This window comes from Hippocampus guttulatus, chromosome 13 (genome assembly GCF_054856545.1).
Source record: "Hippocampus guttulatus isolate MCC_2025c chromosome 13, RoL_Hgut_1.0, whole genome shotgun sequence".
Classification (NCBI taxonomy): domain Eukaryota; kingdom Metazoa; phylum Chordata; class Actinopteri; order Syngnathiformes; family Syngnathidae; genus Hippocampus; species Hippocampus guttulatus.
The window spans coordinates 6115884-6136149 of record NC_141273.1 but is presented as its reverse complement, the minus strand read 5'-3'; the positions used below and the strand labels follow the sequence as shown (position 1 = coordinate 6136149).

Below are 20266 nucleotides of genomic sequence, written 5' to 3'. Positions count from 1 at the left end.
AACTGACTTATAGTGGTTGTTTCCCTATTCTGTGCGTGTGCGTGTACGCGCGCGCTATGTACGTGTGGAACTGACTTATAGTGATTGTTTCCCTATTCTCGTTTCAGGACTTCCATACCCCACTTTGTGAAATACATCATTTTCTTTTTGTGTGTATTGATTTAATGTGAAAACAAACCACACAATTATTATCAGTTATTTCTCAGAGGATGTATAAACAAAGACAAAAGGAAAAACAAGTACTTTTTCCTCGGGGGGAAAAAAAAGCTGTGACTAAAAAAAAAAAAAAAAAGAAACGGCAAAAGTACCACGTGGTGTCATAACCACGTGACGAAACAGGAAATGTGCCTCTTGCGCTTGCTCACACATTGCATTGCTGTCGTCTGTCGCAAAAACATTTGACGTATAAATTATGGAAGTTACATCAGCGATGGCTGATGAAGTGGATTACTTGAAGACACAGCTAAGAGAGAAAGAGAAAGAGATTGCTGCTCTGAAGACAAAATTGGCCGCATTCGAAAAGGTACACAGGAGTGTGTCTTGGTGACTGTCAACCAGACGTTCAGTAAAGTTTTATTGCAATGTTAGTCGTCAGAAAATCTTTGCAAACACCGCTAATTCACTTTCTAATGTGGGACTATCTACAGTAGTTACATGATCTGTCTCGGTGCATATCCGTCAATGTATCGGCGCATCTCAATAAATCTGAATGTAATGGAAATCATCCTTTCTTTCAGGAGATTATTTAAATTCAAAATCCGGAACTCGTTTTGATTCTGTAAACAGATCATTTTGAAGATGGGTTAAAGACAACGAAAACCCAGAGTGCAGAATCTCAGGAAATTTAGACATTAGAAACAATAAAAAATATGTTAATATCGAAATTAGGAAGGAATTGGCCACCTGAAAGATTTTTTTCTCTGTTCAACGAGACTGCAAAATAAAAATATCACATAAAGGATGGGAATGAGTATTTATTGGTTTCTTCTTTTCAAATAAAGTGTCCCATTTTAAAGCCTGTTTGTTTCCCTTTGAAGTGGTGCCACATTTGTCAAGAACAAGCATTTGTGGCACGACCAGCGGAGTTAAGTACACTATCTGGTTTGCAGCCATGAAAAACCAGCCAAATATTCTCTGTCAATGCCATACGTCTTATTTTGCGGTTGTTGTTGACTCTTGTTTGGGCTTCTTGGGTCCTGCTAGAGTGCTTTAAGACTCGACATGCTGCATTTGAATGATCTGCATAGAGAAACCTTAAGTTGGTGTTCCAAAAAAACCTTGTGGCATTATTCCTTTATCCTTGTCAGCACTTATGTACTGTAACCCATCTTCACAACAGATGTGCAGTCAAGGTTTTCAGGCCGGTGGCTCTCCGACCAGACAATCCTGAACAGATTGCATACAGCCATTCTCCAGTCTCATAGCCTTGTTGCCATGACTGCCTTCACTTGATTGTGAACATGTTTGACCCTACAATCCAATGGCAGTTGGCAGACATGAAATGTGTTCATCTGAGACTGCTGTATCTCCAAATTTGGGAGTGAAGACAACAAACACTTCTGGAAAACCTGCTTGGGCATACTGTTCTCAACATAGCTATGTTGTGACAAATGCTGGTTGAAGAATGGTGCTATCCTACTGCAATGTGTGACCAGCATAAGGACGAGGTGCTAGGCTGTTGTTGCGGTTAAGGGTTCTTATACATGCTACTGAGGCTCCTGAGTGTTAAATGAGTCAATTGTTGAATCTGCGCAGTCTGTATGAAGGGCAGCATTATGTATCACTACACTAATACTGCACTAAGAAGCAATCTTACATCATAAAAACAAGCTACCAAACACACAATTATGAGATTTGTTTTTTGAATTGAGCTACTGAAATAATTGATTTTATCTGCATTCTGTAATATCAAATTTATGAAGATTTAGAATTTGAAAGCAGGTCACTTGGTCTCCATTGCACTACACGTCACGCTAATTAATGAGTCAGAGTATCTAGGCTACTATTTTATTTTGTGTTCCAGAAGAACAGCACTTCAGTCCCGCAGCTACTTGACAGAGTGACTCCGCTCACTCCACTAAAAGCCAAAGCAGCTCTCTCCAATGAAGACATCATGAGGTACAGCAGGCAGCTCCTTCTACCAGAGTTGGGTGTGCAAGGTAACAATTCCTCTGTTCACGCCAGAGAATGAGTATGGCACGACAAAACAGACCAGTGGGGTCACCAGTTGATTTGTCCACAGGACAGCTGAACCTATTCAAGACATCTGTACTGATTGTAGGTTGTGGAGGACTGGGCTGTCCTCTGGCTCAGTATCTAGCAGCAGCGGGTATAGGTATGTGATCGACTAGTGCACTTAAATTTTACCAAAGCAAACAGTGGTCCCAATTTGGCTCTCAGTATACATAACAGAAAATAAAATTTGTCAAGGTTAAGTGACAATCAAGGTTAAGTGAGAAGACTATCATAATTTACTCCAATGAGGTCCATTAGAAGAGCTGGACATTACTATACTGTATTAAGAGGTCAAAACAATACATTCTCAGTCGTAACACATGACAAATAATGGAGGAGTAACATAAATCTTTTTTTTAACATGCTTATGGTTGTGTTTTCTCTTGTTGGTCTTTTAACACCTGGTTGAGGCTGCTGTCTCTTTTGGAATAAAAACAACAAAAATCCAAAGAATGTTAATCCCTTGAAGCTGAGCTAAACTTACACGAGTTATGCCAAAGTTTTGCACAATAGGCTGACATCTTGTGTAACATCATGCATGACACGGGCAAAAACGCTGATGATTTGAGAGGCTTATTTTACTGAAAATGTGCACCGTGGGCATTTGATTTCAGAGGGCCCACTTCAAGTAACACATGTTTGCACAGCAGATGCCACTCTTTTACATGGTTTTCTATTGCTTTTAGGCTTTGGCATTGATTTATTCCTTCTGTTTCTCCACAGGGCGTTTGGGTCTGCTGGACTATGATGAGGTGGAGCTCAGTAATCTGCATCGACAAGTGCTACATGGCGAGGAGAACCAGGGTCAGACTAAAGCTCGGTCTGCAGCCAATGCAGTACGAAGGTGACACATTTATGTGTAATGCACAAGCGTGTCAGCTATTTTGTGTTTGGATCTTTCATGTAATGTACTGTAAACTTTACAAATGCAATTCTCAAATGAGGCAGTTGCTCTTTTGTTAGTTATTTGTAAACATTAGATAATTTATGTTATTGAACTGTCATTTGGGGCCCTGATGGTGTCTGTGTAACGTAAACAAGGCGCTTTCCAGTCTCGCCACGGGTTATATTTGGGTGTGGAGTTGACTCCTGTCTGCAAATATTGTGTAAACATGTCATTTCACAGGCAGCTTCTTTTGGTGCACCTCTTGCCCCCCACTGTGCTCAGTATACACATGGGTTGGCATTCACCACTGGGGTACCATTTTACCACTAGGAAGCCACAGGAACAGCAGCTTCCATTTACAGTAGAACGTTTTAAGGTTGAACATAATTCATTCCAAGGTGGTACGAACCCGGGTTTGTTTGGATAGAGAAATCTTTTCAGAAATGATGCAAAGTGAATTAACCCATTCAAGGACCAAAATACCACCATCATAAAACGTACATGAACTGTACAGTTTTTTTAGAAAGAAATATTTTTCCTCTTTGCTTCACTAGTAACCTGCGATGGCACAAAAGAACACAAGCCTCACAAGATACAGTATGCTGAAGGTGTTGCTCATGCACACTAGTGATTTGACTTCTGGCGTGACATTTTTCCTAATTCTGAATTGTACAATCGACTTCAGAGTTTCCACGATACTTTGTGGATTTATCCGAATGTATTATGTGATGTGAGATTTATGGATTTTTTTTCAACTCGTTGTGTTGTACATTTGAATGTAATCTCACAGGTTGAACTCAACAGTTGAGTGTGTTCCTTACCACCTGCAGCTTTCACCTGAGAATGCCTTGCAACTCATTCAACAGTATCCTCTTAACTCACGTTTTTGGTGACTTATGAAGTAACATCGTCTACATGCCTTGACTTCACTGATTTCATATATGACATTGTGGCTGATTGTTCAGACAATGTCTCCACTCGTTATCTTGTCAATGACGCCTGTGTGCTGAGTGGCAAGCCTCTAGTATCAGCGAGCGCTCTCAGAATGGAGGGACAGGTAAGATATTTTCATTTTGCGAATCAACATTCTTCACATCCTGAAAGTTAGTTTTTTGTTGTTGTTGTTTTTTTTTTTTGTCTTGTCTGTAGTTGACCTTATATAACTATGATGGAGGCCCTTGTTACAGATGTCTTTACCCAGTACCCCCACCCCCAGAGACAGTGACAAATTGTTCTGATGGAGGAGTGCTAGGAGTGGGTAAGTCGAGGAGTGGGAAAGCTCAGAACCCATGAGCTGTGTAGAAACTTTCTCCAGCATCTCAAGCCTGTTAACTACTGTTCGTTAGTAACATGTTCCGCTTATGTTTAAGTTCCAGGCATAATGGGCTGCTTACAAGCATTGGAGGTCCTCAAGATAGCCTCTGGTCATGGCTGTATCTAAACTCTGGCATGACTTACGTACTGTTGTTATTGCTGTACATTTCAGCCTTCCTCTGTATGTAATATTCAATTGTCACAAATTTAGAAATCCTTGCAAATACTGGAGGAGCGTTATTCATTCGGATTTTTGGTTGACGGAGATTAAAGCATTTTAACTCATGGAGGCACAAGTATATATACACTGCCGTGTTTACTGTGTTGCATGGACGTTGCAAAACAGGCCAGTGTAGCTGACACCTAATTGATGGAGAACCTTGTGTGGAGCCACTTATAATGTAAATCAGCCCCTCTCTGTTGCATAACCACATTTTGAGAAAAGGGTAACCAAAAGATTTACTCGGTTGTTTAATTCCACACTTGATCAGTGTCAAATGCACATCCTTCAATTCATTACACTATCTTGTTAAAATGTAGCCACAATTTGAAGAAATTTTAAGAACTTTGAGCCTGGTAAAGAATGTGGGGGCAAAAAAAGGCTTTGTTTTATTTGTTTGTTCTTTACAAAGTGTTTTACTTAAGCAAACGTGTAAGCTTCCTGTGGCCAGCAGCTGGTGACGTTTGATGCTCAAAGTGCTAGGTTCCGGTCCATCAGGTTGCGGCCCAAGCAGTTGGGATGTGTAGTCTGTGGGGAAGAACCTAGCGTAACCCAGCTAATCGACTACGAAGCCTTCTGTGGGTCTGCCGCAACAGATAAGGTTGACCTTGATATTATGAATAACAAGTTACCACATTCTTTCTGAAGAGTTGGTTTAATGCGGTTATTAATATACATTTTTTTCAGTGCCGCAGACTCAACCTCTTGTCCAAAGAGCAGAGAATCACAGTGCAGGTAGGCAACCTTTTGGCCAGTGTATCTCTCCCTAAGCGTTATTTATTCAGCCATTACTCATAATGTTCTCCCAGAATTCATCAAAATTGATCAACTGATTGTATCACAGCACTCACTGGAAACAAGCTAAAATGGGCCAGTAAATTTTCCACAGAAAAGAATAACACTGTGTTTTTGTATCCAGAGTGTTACATGTGGATTGCGCATGCATATGACTACACATTCTGAACTTTTCAACGGTTATTAAGCGCAGAGATGGAGATCACAGTTAAATTGAATTTGGGTCATTGGCTCCATTTAGGAGCAGTTTTGAGCACAACGATTTTTGGAAAAGCTGTTAAAATAATTGTAATAAGGTACAAAATCAAATTTGTGCATTACTTCTGTCACATTAGCTGCAAGTCATTTACATTTCCGTATTTAACTGTAAGATATAAATCAAATTTCCTTAACAAAAAAAACCCCGCTCCCCTCTTAATGAGTTGGTTAATATTATTTGTGAATGTTTCGTTGTATTTCCAGGATTACAAATCCATTGTGGACAATGCAGAGCCCCATCTCCTGTTAGATGTGCGCCCTCTTGTGGAGGTGGACATTTGCAATATACCCAGCTCTCTCAGTATCCTTCAGGAAATTGTAAATAAAACATAAATTAGTGTGATGCGACATGATAAACGCCATTATCTTTGTGGTCAGTCTCCTAACATTGTTGCCAGAAATACCACTGTCAAGTTTAGAAGAGAAGAAGAGTGAACATATGCAGTTACTCCAGGAGCGCATTGGCCAATTGAAACAGCAGATGGATAGTGTCTGTTGGCCTCCAGGTAACATGACAAAACGCTGGCCTTATCTGCATGTTGTCTGGAATGGACCGGTGCATATTCACAGGTCATACTTTCCCACTACTACGCTGGCTGCACATTTTGTAACGCAAGTAGCAGATTGCCTTGGGTTTGCCAGGTGACCCCTTTTCTAAAACAAGTGTGACCAACCTGAGGAGCTGGTCTACTTTGGAAGATTGTATATGAAAGAAAAAAAGTTATTTTGAGCCAGTTTTGCTCATTCAGTGTCTATACAGATCAATGTGGCTTTGTGGAGACTTTGTACAACACACTACACTCATTTCTTACGCACTGTATTGCATTATTAGTAAATGCAAAAGTTGATGTCTACTGTCCACTGACATAATTATGTGAATCAGTGCATAATTAAATGGCATTACTGCAATTAACCATTGCAACTACACCATGGGATCGTTGTAAGTCCATAAATTGTTGTTTTTGATGTGCGGTCTCCTTAATAACACTTGACTTTTAGTCATACCCAAAACAGCATTTTGTGTTTAAGTATGATCTGCAAACAAACTTTATTGTCCCCTATAGTCAAGATGCACAGGAATGAAATTCCCGTCACCAAAATATCTTTGTGGTTTCTTCCAGTTTATGTGATTTGTAAGATGGGCAACGACTCCCAGAAGGCTGTGCAAATTCTGGGGAAGATGAGTGGATCAGAAGTAGACAATATCAGAGTGAAAGATATCTGTGGAGGCCTGATGGCATGGGCGCAGTGGATCGACCCCAAATTCCCGCACTATTAACATGTTACCTGCATGTATACTGTATGTTTTCTAAAAAATAAAATAAAATAAACTGTCATCTTTGTTTTCTTTGTGTTATTGTTTGTGATGCTATAAAAACCCAGTCAGAGTGTGAACAGGAGGAAATCATTTATTTACATTGATGTGGAAAGACAACAACAGATGAGCAGTTAAGGCATACGTTCTTGAGCAATAGGTCCCCCTTGTTTACTATTAGTGTCTCCTGGATGAAGTTCACTTTCTAGACAACACAAAGTTTCAATTATATCTTTCCACGTGTTGCCATAAGGTGCCAGCGAAGCCCCCCCCCCCCCATCCTATCTCGATTCCATGCGATCCATGAATGGAAAAGGAAAATCACTGTTAAACAGGCTCAAAATGCAAACTTAATTCGCTGAAGTAACGGTGACGCCTGCTCATAGCCCATCGGTGACTGTTACATTCTCAAATGTGTTACGAACATATCTAAGTCACGGGAACCAACATTTGTTTCCCCTGAAATGGATAAACCTGAAATAACGGAAAATATCTGCGCGTGCGCGGTGTCGTTGGTTCCTCAGTAGCGCCATTGTTCCAGGGTTTGTAGTTCAGATTTTGCAGTCAAAGTGTGAAGTCTATTATAGAGACGCTACAAAAAGACTACAACTCCCAGCGAGCGTCACTGTTGTCCCCTCTAATGTAACAGGGGGAGTAGTCACAGCTGGAAGGATAATAAGATGCGCATGAATTTACTACAGTATCCGAAAAACGATAAGAGAAAAATAAATGGACGCTTTCATTGGTCATAGCAAGCCTTTACATGAGTTTTTGATTTGGTGTTTGTTTTATTTAAGTTGGGATCTCCTCGACGGATTTTAGCCAAGTGCAAGTTAAGACTTGAGACGCCGCTTTCCGCAGTTGATGGAGATTCAAAGTTTGTTCGGTCCACTCGCATTGGAAAGAAATGCGTCCTTCGCTGACTGTGAAGGTAAAGTATCGCTTTTAAAGCACCATCCAAGCAGTCGTTTGTCTTTGGAAAGGCATAAAGTTCCACCGAAGCGAAATGTACGCTGGACGTGCATATTCAAGCTTGTGTAACTTATTAAGTTGTTATTGTGTGCGCTCCTCGGGTTCTGTTATGCCATCATATCGATCGAAGTTGGGAAGGTTTTCACGTTTGCAAAATTTAATTCCAGATGTAGATGACTTGAATTATTTTACATATTGGATATTTGTGTTCCCCAAACCGTAATTCACCACGCTATTGTTTTCATGTATGCTAAACGGCCCGAAGCTCACTAGAGGTTGAGACAGTCCGTTGTCATTACAGTTGAGATTTCGTGATAACATATTTAATTGGAGTGGCTACAATGGAGACTTTTTTCTATGGAGCGCTACAAGAAATAAGTAAATGTGGAGATGATTTGATGAACACATTGAATATATACAGTATATGTATGAAATTACTCTACTGAAGAAAGCAGTAATGCTTTATATGGTCGTGTTAATCAAACTTTTTACACCAAGTATCACCTCTAAAAAAACTTTGCTCTACCAGTAAAATTATAATGACCAACATTCAAGTATAGTAGCGTTTTAGGCATAAGTGTCCATCAAAAATGAGGCAGACGCCCCTTTTAAAAAGTATATTTAATATTACCGGTAAAACATAAACACTGCACTTTAAAATTGGATTTAAAATAATATTTCAATAATCTTCTATTGTGTTGCACATAAAAATTAAATATAAATTGTACCGAATGAAAAAATATGTTGTACTTAAACGATAAAAACAACACATCTTTATGATAAATTATTATTAAATATTACAAATACAATTAAACTGTACTTAACAAATTTACTTTACTGTATTTACTGTAGTGTAGAGTATTCACTCTAACTTTAAGCACAGTTTATGTATTTAAGTCTGATTCTTTTATATACTGCCAAAGGGGCTCCTCATATTGAGAATCGTTGCTCGAGGGTTATGCACTGGGGAATGCGTCCTTTATAATGTCTGTAGTTTGTGTGGTTATTTTTGGTGTGAATGTAAATTGTGTAATATCGAATATGCAAAATTAGTGAAATGAAAAAATGGGCGGAAACCTCATTTTGTTCCATATTTAATAAGTGTAGATACTTGCTTTCTTTAAATTTCAAACACGCCTATGTTTGTTTTTGGTGACAGGCTTCCTGTGGTCAGAGTGGATCAGTGATTTCACTAAAGGCAAGGAGCACCACTCCACGATATGACATTTGTTCCAGTAATATTCCAGAGACTTCTTCCAAGTTGTTTTGCCATCTTGTGAATGAGTGTGTGAGCTCAGGTGGAATCAACGGCTTGCCCCCTGATTTGCAAATCTAAGGTGACACAGTGGAAAACCATACTGTACAGTGCTGACTCACTAAACTCTTGAGTACCAAAAGTATTCCCCGGCATAAATCCTGTCACTGAACTCTCCAGTATTCAGCGTTACACGCCGCTATTGGAAAAAAGCCAATGTCTGCCTCTTCTCCCCCATCCTTACCTCGAGCCTTCCTCCACTCTCTCCATCCGCACCACCTGACCTTGCCACCCGTTTTGTCCCCATCCTCGGCTGGACCGCTTTATGCGCGGCTGTCCAACGGAAACCACAGTGTCCCCAGCCCCACCAACTCCCGAAGCTCTTTCCATGGGGTGTCTTTCCTGCTGCAAATTGGGTTGACCAGAGAGACAGTGAACCTGGAGGGCAATGACCTAACACTGTCAGCCGTCAAGGACCTGGTGTGCTCCATAGTGGACCAAAAGGTAAGAAACTCAGTTAAAAAAACAATTGACACTGTTTGCAGGATATCGAACTCTAACATCATCTCAAATTAAAAGCTTTTCACAAACACATTCATACCCACTACAATTTAAGCAGCTATTCTGAAGACAGTAGTGGACCAACATGCTGTATCAGCATGTGCGTTGTCAACTGACCAAATTCATCTATTGAGGTGTTCCAAAACAAACATCTGGGCCTCCTGCCCTGAAACTGACACAGCAGAAGCACACACACAATAGCAGTGGCGGACAGTCTGGTTAGCGACATTTTAATGCAATGGCCCTCAAAGTTGCACAGTCTTGCTTAATCGCTCCTCTGCTGTTTTACCGTTGCCAAAGATATACACAGATTCAAAAGTGCAAGTTTACCCAAGATTACTGAGTATAATATTGGTAATTGCACTCATTTGTCTGTTTTTGTACGTACATTTTGTACTAATTTTAGATTGATTGCTTCAGAGGCACTAATTTCATCAGCCTGATAATGCTTTGCTTCTTACTAGTGTTGTATTAATCACAAGGGGTGTTACGATGCATCTATTCCATCGATGTATCAATGTGTCTGTCCTGCGATTAAGCTTCAGTACATTGATGCTGCCCACACATTAACACAACCTAATTTTTATGAGTAATTGATTGGTTTAATCGACATAAATAACCAAATAATGTTATACCCCAATTTCCTAACACTGAATCCTTTTTTTTTTTTTATCCAAGTTATTCTTCATCAACTATTACTCATTTTTTGCTAATTTATGTCATATTCGGTCGGTACCGGGGAATCACGTCAATATGCAACACAGATCATGGCAGTGAGGAGGAGTAGATTTTTAAGACGACATAATGCATTGGGTTGCGTGGAAACACTTTGGATTTTGCATGAAAGGAGAGCATCCTGACAAGAATCAGCAGGCCGTGAAAGGTAGTGGCACTGGGACAGACCAAAAAGGTGTCGCTGCCTTACTTATTTTCTATCTATCTATCTATCTATCTATCTATCTATCTATCTATCTATCTATCTATCTATCTATCTATCTATCTATCTATCTATCTATCTATCTATCTATCTATCTATCTATCTATCTATCTAGATATAGATATACACACACACAATACAATACATCCTGATTTATACAGCGCTTTCACAACAGCTGTAACAAAGCACTGAACAAAACTGTTAACATAAAGTAAAATCATAAACACAACACATAACATAAAACACGGAGAGTTGTGCAATCCTAATCGCAATCTCAGAAAATTACTACTCAACAAAATAATGTTAATTGTGAATTTCTCCATTGTGAGACTATACAAAGACAAATAAAGGTTTTCTTATCTTAATACAGAGGTGTAAATGCAAAACAAATGTTTTTGTACATACAGTGAAAAATCCAGTATTGCTCAGAGATTTTCTTTTCCCACGACAATCCTAAACGAAAGGAAAAAAAGTACAATGTCTTAGGATAAGCATCAATCTGTTCTTAAATTGATCAAATTTGAAGCAGAAATGTTTTTGTCGCATTTTAACTTTGATGACTGTCATACAAGTTTAGAAACAAGTTCAGTGCTGTGCAGTATAAGTGTAAAATTCTTAGTCTTCTTTCGGTGTGACACATAGCAGTGATCCAAGTGCAGAGTAGGACGGTTGATTTCTTTGAGTCTGGGAATATACTCACGTAAACACCACACACAGCGCACTCTTCCACGTACATTCCGTTCTTCTTTTATTATTGATGTCCTTTTTGTTGTTGCTTCAGATATATTGCACTGAGCTAACTAGACAGATAAACACCCCATGGTACCTTAGCCTTCTTTGTTGGTGGCATTACAAAAACACAAAGGAAGAAAAAAAAGTTGCTTTTTGTCAAAGTGTTCGTTTTGGTGTTCACTAAACCGATGTCTTGCAGATTTGCTGATGTGACAACTCCCAGTTTTTGCGCAACCTTTGAGGGGCAGTTCACCAGATTCCACTCAATGCAGTACAAAACAAATATTTGTGAAAATGTCATAGAAGAAAATTCAAAACATAGTCAAACAGTTTCGTAAAATAAATAAATAAATAGAAAAAGTCGGGCAGGATCTTATTTACGACTAAAAACAGCCGTTTGACAACTGTTATTGTGCAGTATTTTTCATTCATGCTTGACTTATGACTTCATTTGGAAATCAAGCATGTGTCTCTGTTGTCGTATTTTGTGGCGCATTATATTTTCAATATTACCTGCATTCTTCCACTATGACACCACTATGTAGCTACATTATTAATTCTGCTTTGCATTGCGTCATTATCCCGAAAATCAGCGTGTGTATAATCCCACAAATTTTGTAGGGCATTTTTACAGTCTATCAATTGTATGTTTTTATTTTTCTGACAAAAAAATTGCATGACAGTGTGGTGATTAAACAGTGCAGTTCAATCAGTTGCCTTGGCCTCGGCATTTGAGAGCCTCACTGTTCTGTTACAGTGATTGTTCAAAGTGAGGGAAAGTAAATGTGCAGCAAACTTAAGGAGCATGAAGACGATACTAAGGCTAATTTAGTTATTTATTGCTCATGACAGCGGGTTGGATTCGATGTTGGTTATGTACTGATTTGTTTATGGATTTACTCATGTAGTGGCAGGACTTCAAAAGTACCGTACCGGTATGTAACAGGGAAAGGGTGGATTCAAGGTGAGAACAAGATCTATCAGGATGCATCGTCAGCATATCAGTATCCAGAAGTGTAGAAATAAAAGGCTGAGGTCTATTCATTGGTTTTAAATGATCATGGGCAGTCTGTGTATCACATACCTTGATTCGAGTCATCATAATGTGCAGTATATGGCAGTGCCTCTTAACCAGGGTTGGGAGGGTTTCTTTTAAAATGTATTCCAATACAGTTACTAGATAACTGTTAAAAATGTATCTTATAATGTAATCCCAGTATCGTAATATTAAAGTAATGTAACGGAATTACTTTGAAATACTTTTGGATAACTCCATTACCAAATATGCTAATGAGGAAAACAAAAACATATTGCTCTCTCTCTCTCTCTCTCTCTATATATATATATATTTGTATCGAGTGGGCCCCCATTATTTGCGAGCGATAGGAACCCCCCTCCGAATATAGTGAAAATCCAGACATGAATGGATGAACTGACTGACAGACACGGATGGATTCATTAATTGATTGATTGATTGAAAGCCATGTAAAACTGTTGCTTAGTTGTATGAAGTAGCTGTTTTCCAACTGTCCCTGTAGGCAGCACACGCACGCACGCACGCACACACACACACACACACACACACACACGGATGGATAGATTGAAGATCATGTGAGTCAATTGCTTCGTTACATGAGGGTAAGCTAGTTTTGAAATGTCCCCGACACATACTGTCACATCTCTGTCGCGGCAGACTAAAATGAGAGATCTCTCATCTCCTTTCGAATGTCCCAATTTCACCTGTTTGTGCAATGGAAATTTTATTTTCGGCAAATTGTGCTGCATATCAAAATCCATTTCTCGAAGCACTATCATGCCGTGTTTTTTTTTTTGTTTCCATTTGAAGAAATTGGATGGGAGGGTTGTATTTTAAATGGACTTTGAGGTTTCTTGCATTGCGACTGTCTTCATATAAATGCGATGCCAGTTCACTGACATTAGCGGACGCTCTGTGTTTATCTGTCTTGAATCTGAAAGGTTTCAACCCACATGGTCCCTGTGTCATCAGTGTTTGTAATGAATTATATTTAGGATGCTCAATTTTCTGTAATCATACAGCGACAGCTGTCAGAAAACTTCACTTTGGGTACGCTCATTCCTTGTGTCCTTCTCTTTCAAAGCTGTATGCATTGTGAGCGTGTGAAAGTCATCTTTAGTGACAAGCAAGTTAACTGAGAGGGAGAAGGAACAAAGCAGCATTACTGAATGTTGATCAAGTAAATAAATAAACGCGCATATAAATTAGGGCTCCCAAGATTAGTCTGCAAGCTGTGACAACTGTTGACAATTAATATAATCATCGATGGGTCGTTTATTTATTTGGCGTGTTGTTTTTCTGTCGAACCTGCCTTGTCTCTCGCTTTTCCAGCTGGCTGTAAGCCTTGACTTGCATGGGCAGTAGTTGTAATTCAGGTCATCCGTGATGTAAATAGAAGTGTTGCGGGTAACACTGTGCAATGGCTAAACGGTGTTAGCATATAGCACATACGATGCAAACCTCCATTTCACAGCGGTGATAAACGAGTATCTGAAAAGGAAGCAAGTTGTGGCTGATACCTGATTTCATTTCTGACATTGGGAAAGTCGTGTCTGGAAGCCGGTTTTCACACTTCAGGCTTCCATGTGTATTTGATGACGCGATGTCTTGTTTGGAACACTTACTGGATGAATTACTGATGCACTAGTCAGATGGCCACATGTCCCAATAGTTGTGTCCCTGAATAGTGTGCACCAGAATGAAGTACAGATATCTCAGTATACAATAAACTCTGACTGTACTGCTGAGCATACAGTAAATCATTTGACATTATAATTTTGTGGACGTCATTGCATCTGAACATGTCCAGAACATTCAACCACATTGTTGTGCATTTCTTCTATTAAACCTTGCTAAATACAGTGCATAGCACCAGCTGCTTCATGAAACCAGCCATATGGCTTTCATATCTGTGGAAATTATGACTGCAGGCCCTTTGTACTCCACTCCATCCTTGCCTCACTACTCCCAAGAAATGCATGGCAATTGGGAACTTTTTTTTTTTTTTTACCCCACCATGTGCTGAACTGCGCCAACACTTGTCACCTGACCATAGTTTAGGTCATCACAAGATCTTACCAGTCAGCAGAACCCACCTGTGTCTGCCAGCAGGAAAATGACAGTTAAGCATTTGAGATGTAATGTGGTAATCTTACCCTCGCACCAACCACTGTCTCTCTGTGCTGCAGTTTCTTTTTTTTGAGGAAAACATGTTCTGCTTCACCTAGTGGTTCATGTCATGCAACACACATCCGTTATTATGCAAATGCATTGGCTATGCCTTCGATGGGAACACACGTCCCCGCCGGCTGAAGGCTAGCATTAGCATCTCACTTTGTTTTGCTCAGCTCAGCAGTTGGAAAACCTTCGATGGCCATAAAATGTTGCAGAATGGGTGTTGGGTGTTGTCTGGACTTGTTCACATTAAAGTGTGATTGCTGTCATAATCTCAATAGTCAGTCTTATATGTTTTTATTTATTCACGTGTTCACGTCCATCATATGACGTCACATCAGATTTCTTCAAGGTTACGTGGGTGCCACACGGTTTTCAGAAGCTACAATTGAAAACCTAAATGATACTTGAAGCACTCTTATTTTCATTCTACAACTTTTTATAATATTGATACGGCATTAATTTCATACTCCAGCAGGATTGGCAACAGGAATATACCACCCCTTTAGAATTGTCATTCTAGTTGGATAATTTGGTTTCATTGTAATCGAAATGCAAGGCTGTGTGTAAACGTGAGGAGTGGTCACTTTGTGTTTAATCCGTATAGGACATTTGCAAACAGCTGATTATTTAAGAAAAATATGTAGTAATGCCTCAAAAATTCCAAATATGAAACAGATTCCACGTGATTGTCATGGGGATCGGCTGATGACACTCACGGGTGATCGGTATGGGCAATTTAAAACCCTGATCAGAATATACCTAGTTTTTACAGTCTAGAGCACATTGTGCCACAAACTGCTGGTAGAGAAATACCACTCACAAGCCATGGAGATAAACCTTCTTGCTGTAGCAGATACCCAGGATGTGGTTCGCTTTTATTGACATTCACAGTATCTCAATGTTCTCACATTTATTGTATACAACATCTCATGGCTTCAAGGTTGACTTTCTACCATTCGTGAACTCTCAGGGTTTGGGATGATGCAGACTGTAGATTGTAAGGAATTAATTTATATCCTCTCGACTTGGCAAGAACCCCCTGAAAAGATTTTTGTTGATTTTCTCCTGCTGTTCTTATAGTGGAGCTGGAGAAAACATTCATTTTTTTTAGTATGTCAACTACAGTCCAAGGTAACCTGATACTAATTAGTTCAATCTCAGCATCACTGAGTTCCATGCTTTTGGGGTTACTCACAACATTCTCTCTATGTCCGGGGCACATATTCAAAACATTGTTCTTGTAGCCACAGTTCAACTTCTTCTGATTGTTAGTACAACCGCAAACAAGACATTTTTAAATGGTACGGGGTTGATAATTTGTTTAGGAAATGAAACAGCAAAAGTTGAACTAAACCGCTGCAGTAACAAATAGCTTCCTGCTACTTCTTGTGTCTCGCAGGAAGCTGTGCCCATAATTGTTTCTCCATTGGAGTACGCAGGAATAATGGAGCGAGAATGGCCTAACTTTCTGTTGCTATCAAAAGAGAAATGATATGGCTGTTTCAGTAGGAAGAAAACGTTTTGGCACAGGTAATGGAAGAACAAACTGAACCTTTGTTTTCAATTTGAGTTCTATAACAGCTACTTTAATTTAGATTTGCCACGGCCACAGGTTTCCCCACCAGTTTTGTAAATCCTCTCTGTGGCTTCCAGTCTCTGGCTAAGGCCTGAATAACTGTCTGTGTAATTAGCGAGACAAAAGACATTTTCCAGGCAGAAACAGGCTGTTTTCATGAATTTACAGAGAAATCGCAGAATTTTATTCAGATTGCTTTCAATTACTCTTCACTTTTCAGAACTGTCACTTGCCTTCTGCAAGACATCTGCAGGAAGTGTTCCTTTTCAAGACGAATTGCAAAGCGTTGCAGCAGGCTCCGGTATGTTTTCTTTTATTCCAGCGTCATTTGTTCTTTGAATAAGCAAGGGTAAATTAATAATAAAAAAATTAATAATACTGAAAAGAAAATGAACGAAAGCAGCAGGGTATTTCTTGGCCACTTGAGTTTAGTTCACGTTGACCCAAATGAGCAGAAACTCGTGGAAAATGAATCAAGCCCCCTTTCGACACACGGCGTTATGTGTGATATACATGGTGCCAGGCATTTCCTGGAGAGCACATTTAGCACTCTCACCAGCAAAAAGAGGTCATTCTCGAGTCAATATATGCAGTGTTGCTATTGGTTCTGAATACACATTGTTATGATGTCAGTCCTTTTCCAACCGAGATCACTTTCAGTACGTGATGTATACACTGAGGTCTTTCAAAGCCATGGAGTTGCCTGACTCGGTATCACAATTGGGACCGCTGAAGAAACAAAAGTTTTCCATGTGTTACTCACGGGCTTTCTTGCACAAGGAATCTATCAATTTCCCTGGTCTTGGAGTAATTTGTGGAACAGGGAGAGAGAGCGGGGGCGGGGGGCATCTCTGAAGTTAAGTGAGCTAAGTAATTTCTACCATCTGCACTGCACATTTCTGTTGCCTCATTCTCCTTTAAATGTAAAGTGGCATGGCAGAACAGAAGGCTCAGCCACAAGAGTCGGAATGACAGAGTGGAGAAGGGTGGTCCTCTCCAAGGGTATTGGGCAGGGAAGGCTGGGACAGACCCATTGGCAGGCCTCCATAGGGCACAGAAAGTAGCTTATGCCCTGCCATTCAGTCGGTGCCAAACCAAGTGCAGCTTTGCTTTGGAATGCCCTTCACCAAGCCAGTAAGGGCATATTATCCCCACATCAATCCAATCTCTTGTTAATGCTGGTTGAACGGGTTGTGATCATTATTAATATTGAATCGCTAGGCAATCGTAAATTGAACCGTTTATTAATCAGGTCCCTGCGACTTTGCCCTTGTGAAGCCAAAATCACCTGAAATAATTCAGCATTATGCACAAAGGCATTCCACCGACGTAAATCCATGAGTGAAGATTCTGTTCACTGGAATAGCATACCTCACACCCATTGTACTCATTAATAAGATGACTTTTTGCCCCATTGGATTGAACCAGCTGGCAATCTGAACTAAACACAGTCGTTACGAAGTCCGCCGACTGTGTGTTAATCGACTCATTCTTCAGTGGCAATTGTGGAAAGTCTGGAATTGGACAGCAATCATGCTCAACCTAGCCAGAGTTAAATGGTATTTATATATTTTCATTGACTCTTAAGTTTACTTTTGCCCCGTAGGTTTATTATGTATTGTCGTTCAGTGTGCCACCTGGTGACAGCGGTCGGTCGGTCGGTGAAGGCCCTCGTTATCGAGGAATGTCTACTGGTGACAGCGGTATAAGATTAATAAATGAAAACTTTTACCCATCAAATCAAGCTGTATTTAATGTATTAGTTACATGCAGTTTTAAGCAGATGACAAATGACGCGAGACACGATCGTCGAAAAGTGATACAATAAAATGTTATCTAACAACTTCGTGACATACTATGACAATGATGCTACAACCCTTACTTAAAATGTAGCCAACAATTGAATGACACGTTCCACTCATGATTAAAGTGCACAGGACAATTTGTGTAACGTGGCTAAACGATCAGGATCTCACGAAAACCGATTCGAATCAGCAAATTGGTTTTAATTCAATAGATGTCAGTGTATCGGTACACTAACTAATGAACCAGTCTCCATAGACTTTCGCTTGAACCAGTAAAAAAAGCTCCTCACTCACTTCTTTTTAGATCTTTGATAAATCTCTTTGAATGAAATTCCATGTTTACAGTTCTGACAAGTTCATTCCTATTTTGGAAAATATTTGTCTACTTTCAACAAGAAACTCATTGCATGGCATCCTCTGGAACTGAGCCATACCGTATGGAATCGAGTCGTTGCACTTTAAAATGTCAAGTCCTTGATTCGTATCGCACTCCATGAATGGCAAAACATATTGAATTGTCTTTAATTGGAGAGCTGCACACCCGACTAAACAGCGATATCAGTTTGACACTTTTGATCCATGTGGCAGCAGCAGGTTGTAGAATGACTTCTTCTGTGTTGTTTTCACAGCAGTTTTTGCCTTTCCTGTGTTTCAGTGAAGTGCATGATCTGTCAAACTGATAGGAAGGTGGCAGCGGAAGTGCAATTAATGTTGAAACAACAATAATAACAGAAGAAAGAAAAATGGCGTGTTCTGGAACAGTGGTCTCCAACCACCAGAATGTGGACTGGTACCCTCCGTACACAGATATATTTAAGAAAAAGGAAAAAAAAAAGGTCAGTCGGACCATGAATCAGACTGCGGCGGAAAAACAGGTTGGGGTCCACTGTTGGCGATAGTACAGCAAAAGCAATGTTTTAATGTTATAAAATCAGCAATAAATGCACTATAGTTCACATACCAAAAAAAAGTCTCTTAATGTGACTGAGTCTGTCACTGAATCTCTTTCTACTGTTCTACTTGTCGTTGGTTAGTTCCCGTTGGAGCCACTCCTTGTTTCCATATTCTCACTGCTCCTGCTCTCCAATCTGCTGTGGTCAGCGAGGCAGCACAGTCTGTACAGCCGATGTTCACATAGCTTCTCCCTCCACTGCACTTGCTATTATTCTTCCCCGTCTGTTTAAACATTTGCAGATATTGCCTTTCTGTCTCTGTTTTTGAGAGAGGTGACAGCTCGAGTGTTGGAATTTGGCCTCTTTAAAAAAAAAAAAAAAAAGTGATCCTAAGAGGAAGGGGTTTTAAAAATTCAAACCTATCAATGTGTACGGTAGCGAATCTCTTACTCACTTTCTGCAAACAAAAAACCTACAACAGCATGTTGCGACATCCTCATCTCACAACCTCTCTCAATCTAACCTTCGCATGAATATCCCTAGGCTCACCTGTTTAATTGCCCAGTGTGAGATGTAGTATGAGCTGTACTGAATTTCTCAGGCGGAGGCACGAGCGGAGGATCGTTGCAAAGCTATAACTCATCAGTGGTGTGCGAGTGCCGAGCCAAGCTTGTCTTAGATCATCACTCTTGCTCTCTTCCTGAGAAGCTTTAGATCCTGTGACTCAGGCTTCCTCTTCTCTGCCTGGTCCCTGGACGCTGTTAGCACACGCGATACTTATGTAGACATGCACACACAACTACAGAAAAGCAAGCTGGGCTTCTGTCACTGACTGAACATAAAAAGAATGTTGATGCTGATATTTCTGATAGAAAAAAAGTCTCACTTTCCAGCTTTGATTTATTTTTATTTTTTATTTTTTTAAGGGTACAGATCATCAAGCATACAGTCAGACTGGCTGAAAATCCACCTGGCTCTCATTGGGGATACAAAGGCAACTAACCAAACAGTGATCTCAGCACCAATAACTCCTCTCTGCTTCACTGCCTTGGCCCCTTACTATGGAAGATTACTGCAGAAGAGTATTGTGTCTCTTAATTCCAATAGTCAAAGGCCGCGTGTAATAATTGTGGGGTTATCTTTGGAGAGCCTTAAAACAACATGGTGTGAGTTCAGAAGGAGTTTGGTCAGGAACCCATCATTGTGGCGGGCTGAAATACAGCCAACTTGGGTTTTTTGAAAGGCGCCATATTAATTCAAGCTCTTATCAGTTATTATTATTGGCAGTATGGTAGTTT

General features: G+C 40.0%; 2 protein-coding genes across 5 annotated transcripts in view; both read left to right on the top strand.

The window, feature by feature from the left end:
• The first annotated feature begins 22 nt into the window (after positions 1–22).
• mocs3 (molybdenum cofactor synthesis 3) lies at positions 23–7051 on the top strand. Of its 2 annotated transcripts, none has more exons than XM_086127180.1 (13): positions 23–523; positions 2027–2159; positions 2243–2335; positions 2959–3079; positions 3912–3986; positions 4061–4178; positions 4271–4379; positions 4492–4554; positions 5093–5256; positions 5343–5390; positions 5913–6009; positions 6107–6214; positions 6830–7051. In XM_086127180.1, exons 1-13 carry the CDS (start codon positions 413–415, stop codon positions 6985–6987), a joined length of 1398 nt encoding a protein of 465 aa, XP_085983306.1. In that variant the 5' UTR covers positions 23–412; the 3' UTR covers positions 6988–7051. The 2 variants fall into 2 exon arrangements, with proteins under 2 accessions (XP_085983306.1, XP_085983305.1); XM_086127179.1 differs by having other exon boundaries at positions 2024–2159.
• Positions 7052–7689: 638 nt separating this feature from the next.
• prkd3 (protein kinase D3) overlaps positions 7690–20266 on the top strand; it is a 32834-nt gene continuing 20257 nt past the window's right edge. For 2 of the 3 annotated variants that reach the window (XM_086127759.1, XM_086127758.1), the window contains exons 1-3: positions 7690–7954; positions 9155–9754; positions 16491–16571. In XM_086127759.1, coding sequence (XP_085983885.1) covers positions 9467–9754; positions 16491–16571 — 369 coding nt within the window. In that variant the 5' untranslated portion in view covers positions 7690–7954; positions 9155–9466. The remainder of the gene's footprint in view (positions 7955–9154; positions 9755–16490; positions 16572–20266) is intronic. The other variant, XM_086127760.1, reaches the window with a different exon arrangement.

Coding starts and splice junctions, on each gene's coding strand:
- mocs3 (XM_086127179.1), top strand. CDS start 413: ATGGAAGTTACATCAGCGATGGCTGATGAAGTGGATTACTTGAAGACA. Junction 4,380..4,491: donor TGGAGGAGTGCTAGGAGTGG/GTAAGTCGAGGA, acceptor CTTATGTTTAAG/TTCCAGGCATAATGGGCTGC. Junction 5,257..5,342: donor GGTCTGCCGCAACAGATAAG/GTTGACCTTGAT, acceptor CATTTTTTTCAG/TGCCGCAGACTCAACCTCTT.